This window comes from Vespa velutina, chromosome 19 (genome assembly GCF_912470025.1).
Source record: "Vespa velutina chromosome 19, iVesVel2.1, whole genome shotgun sequence".
Classification (NCBI taxonomy): Eukaryota; Metazoa; Arthropoda; class Insecta; order Hymenoptera; family Vespidae; genus Vespa; species Vespa velutina.
The window spans coordinates 4218527-4222993 of NC_062206.1; the positions used below are offsets into that span (position 1 = coordinate 4218527).

The following is a 4467-nucleotide window of genomic DNA, read 5'->3' on the forward strand; positions in this document are numbered from 1 at the left end:
CTCTCGTAATGGGACATCGTAATTCTAGCATATCACTCGGATTTCCCATCTCATAGGAAATTATATTTGATTAGCGATTACGGCTAATTGAGTTATTTCAGCGCAACTTTTTGAGACGTGTATTCTTCCCTGAAGTTTTCTCTTGAAATGGCACAAGAAATTAAATTAAAATATAATAAAATTACCAAGATATACGCAAAGAAATGTCAGCGAGTTATATCATACGAGAACGCGATAAGATTGTTCACGACGATCCGACCACTTCAAGGACGTTTCTTGAAAAGAGCAATATAGCAAGATTTAGAAGAATGGTCGGTAAGTAAACATAGTATGCACTGTATAGTGAGATTAATAATCATTGACCAGTTGAGAGGTGATTTTCGCGAATCGAGAACGCGTAAAATCTACATCTTCTGCCGACAATAGTTCAGACAATAAACTAACTATTCTTGATGTGGGATAAACAAGACGAGATTGTAATGATTGTTCCGATAGGAAAACACCTGGTGGCAGGCGTAAAACAACAATAATATTGTCAAAAGTGAACTAATCAGCCTGCAATGCACTTTGCAGAATGTTATAGGGCTTATCATTCTGTACTAAATTATAAAAAATATAACATTGATTCTTTTGCAAATATACATTTCTCGACTTCAACCAATTCATATAAGTCCAATATCATTATAATATGTTAGCTAGTTCCAAAATTATACTAAATAATACGTGAGTATGTAAATGCACGTTTCTGCCATAAAGTAGCGTCGAGTAGCTGGTAGCCAACGTCCAGAATGATTCCGAGTGCAAAGGGTTAGTAAGATACTATTCTTATTGGAATCGACAATTTTAAGAATGTTTCATATCGTATATAAGATTTTTCGTTCATACACGCGTTTCATCGAAATACGAAAATTTGAAATCTCTATTAATTTCATTGACTCTATATTCTATCGACACAGAATAAAGAATATAACAAGAATATAACGTTATCACAATGTGTAAATACGTGTTATAACATGAAAATTGTCGAATAATATATTCGACACATGGGAATGTCGCTATATGAGAAATAAAAAATTGTGATATCTGCGAAAATACTTGCACCATAGTTAGAAAAATGTTACCAATCGATTCAGCACTCTATATTACATAAAATGAATCTACTGTTTTTTATTGGAATCGAAGATTTTAACATTGTTTCCTATCGTATATTCGATTTTTTGTTCATACTCGTGTATCATCGAAATACGAAAATTTGAAATTTCTTTTAATTTCATTTATATCATATTCTATCAACGCAGAATAAAGAATATAACAAGAATATATCCTTTTTTCAACAAGTAAATTCGTGTATTGACATAAAAATTTTCGGAAAATGTAATGAACATATGTAAATTTCGCTATATGAGAAATTAGAAATCGTAAGATCTTCGATAATACTTGTTCTACAGTTTGAGAAATGTTTCCAATCGATTCAGAACACGATTTTTCATAAAATCAAACTACTATATTGATTGGAATTGAAGTTCGTATCATTGCTTCATATCGCATATACGATTTTTCAAACATATACGTGTACCGTCGAAATACGAAAAGTTGAAGTCTCTATTAATTTCATTGATTTTATATTCTAACGACGCAGAATAAAGAATATAACAAGAATATAACCTTTTTACTATGTGTAAATCCTTTTTTTAACATGAAAGTTGTCTAAAAATGTAATCGGCTCATGCGAATTTTGCTATATGGGAAGTTAAAAATCGTATCATCTTTTCATATCGAAAATACTTGTATCACAGTTTGAAGAATGTTTCCAATCGATTCAGTACATTGCATTTTAACAGATCAAACTACTATATTTATTGGAATCGAAGTTTGTATGATTGCTTCATATCGCATATACAATTTTTCGTTCATATACCTGAATCGTCGAAATACGAGTAGTTGAAATCTCCATTAATTTCATTGATTTTATATTCTGTCAAAGCAGAATATGGAATATAACAAGAATATATCGTTTTTATTACGTGTAAATCCGTGCTTTATTTTGAAAATTGTCGAATAAAGTTCAGTAAAACCTGGTTTTGTCCGGTCCTTTTTTATGCGATATTTTGATGCGATTTTTTTTTATGCGGTATATGAATCTAAGCGGCGTTAGTACCAGTTTAATGTTTCCTATCAATGTACATATACATGTTGTGGACGAACTCTGATTACGTGGTCTTTTTAACAACGATGTATCTGGACTTCGCCATTCTCTGTTCATTTTGTTTTAAACAATCTCCTATCAAGGTAGAGTCAGTCACGTACGACGAGCGAACAGTATACGCTTCGTATTCAGAATTTTATCCACGATTCACGTGATGAAGGTTTCATTTTATGGTGAGATTAAAGGTAAATAAATTAGTTACTTTTGTTTTTATGTTTATGTAGTTTTTATGATTTTTTGGCTGGTTTGCTGGATTTTTACAACGATACGCACTTCACAATGGGAAGATACAGGCAGCGTCCGTCGATGATACAGCTGCTATGAATTATCGCAAAGTATTAGCGAAAATCATTAATGATGGTGGATATTGCCCAGATCAAGTATTTAATGCAGATGAGACTGGTTTATTCTGGAAAAAAATGCCCAACCGAACATTCATTGCGAAATCGGAGAAAACTGCAAGTGGTTTTAAAGCGGCAAAGGATCGAATCACACTTCTTCTTTGCAGTAATGCCTCTGGTGCAAAGATGTTAACACCATTTATAATAAATAAAGCTTTACACCCACGTGCGCTAAAAGGCGTAAATTTATCTGAATATCCAGTACACTTCATGAACAATAAAAAAGCATGGGCACATCAGCTGTAATTGCAACATGGTTCAACGATTCTTTTTTACCAGAAGTTGAAAAATACATGGGAGAGATGGGTTTTCCGTTTACAGTGTTGCTAATTGTAGGTAATGCACCCGGTCATCCCTGTATAGTACATCCTAATGTACAAATAAAGTTTTTACTGCCAAATACGACTAGTTTTATACAACCACTGCATCAGGGCATAATCGCAAATTTTAAGAAACATTATATCAAATTATTTTTCAGCTACATTTTGAAAAAGCTAGAGAACGATAAATTAAGCCTGACTGAAGTTTGGAAAAAATTCTCAATCTTAGACTGTATAAACCATATTATTGCAGCAATTGGACAAATCAAGCAACACACATTAAATTCGTGCTGGAAAGCAATCTGGCCTGAATGTGTAAATAATCGAAACGTTACCGAAAAAACATCAACGTTATTATCTGAAATAAGTGCGCTCGCACATAACATCGGCGGAGAAGGCTTTGATACATTCGCCGAAAATGACCTGGACGAGATGATTGAGGACGAAACTGTCAATGATAGTAACATTATCAATAGTTTGATAGATTATGAAAATAGATAAGAAGAACCGGAATCTATTACACCAGATAAAATATATGCAGGAATCCAGATCTCTAATAAATTGGAAACGCATTTTCTTAAAATAGATAGCAATGCGGAAAGATCTTTAAAATTCCAAAAAGAGCTGAGCTCATGCATGTCTTGCTATCGTGACGTTTACATGCAATTGACTAGTCGACCGACGTCACAAAAACTGATCACTGACCTTATGGTACCAAATCAATTGAAATCCTATTTTCAAGCGACGAAAGCAATTTTGAATCAATTCATCACAAGAAGATGCGCGTTTTGTATTACGACGAGTAGCACCAAACTATTTAATGTATAATTTGAAAACTTCTCCATGTATATATACAATGAAGAATTAAATATTTTTACAATTTCTTCAGGTCTAATTTAATTATTTTATTTAATTGAAAGTATTCTCTCATCTATTTCATAAATCATTGATGTATTTTCTAAGTCCGACTTTTTTTATGCGGTCCCTGTCCACCGCACAAAAACTATGTAGTAGTTTGATTTTATGAAATGCAGCGTTGTGAATCGTTTGACAACATTTTCCAAATTGGAATGCAAGTATTTTCAAAGATTTTACGATTTTCACTTTTCATGTAGCTAAATTCAAACGATTCGAATAAATTATTAAACAATTTTCATGATAATACCTGTATTTGCACATAGCAAAAACGTTATTTTCTCGTTGTATTCTATATTCTTCGTTTATAGAATATAGAATCAGTGAAATTAATAGACTTTTCGTATTTCGACGATAAGTATATATGAACAAAAAATCGTATATACGATATGAAGCAATGTTAGAAACATCAATTCCATTAAAAATAGTAGTTTGATCTTATGAAATGCAGTATTCTGAATCGATTGATAACATTTTTCAAACCGTCGTACAAGTATTTTCGACGATTTTACGATTTTTATCTTCTCATATAGCGAAATTCGCATGTGTCGATTACATTTTTTTACAATTTTCATGTTAAAACACGTATTTACACATAGAAAAATCGTTATATTCTTGTTATATT

The 4467-nt window shown here is 32.0% G+C and overlaps 1 protein-coding gene across 1 annotated transcript; it reads left to right on the plus strand.

Moving 5' to 3' along the window:
- The first annotated feature begins 203 nt into the window (after positions 1–203).
- LOC124955849 (tigger transposable element-derived protein 1-like) lies at positions 204–3755 on the plus strand. The gene is made up of 4 exons (XM_047510870.1): positions 204–311; positions 2500–2735; positions 2834–3402; positions 3514–3755. Exons 1-4 carry the CDS (start codon positions 204–206, stop codon positions 3753–3755), a joined length of 1155 nt encoding a protein of 384 aa, XP_047366826.1.
- Positions 3756–4467: the final 712 nt, after the last annotated feature.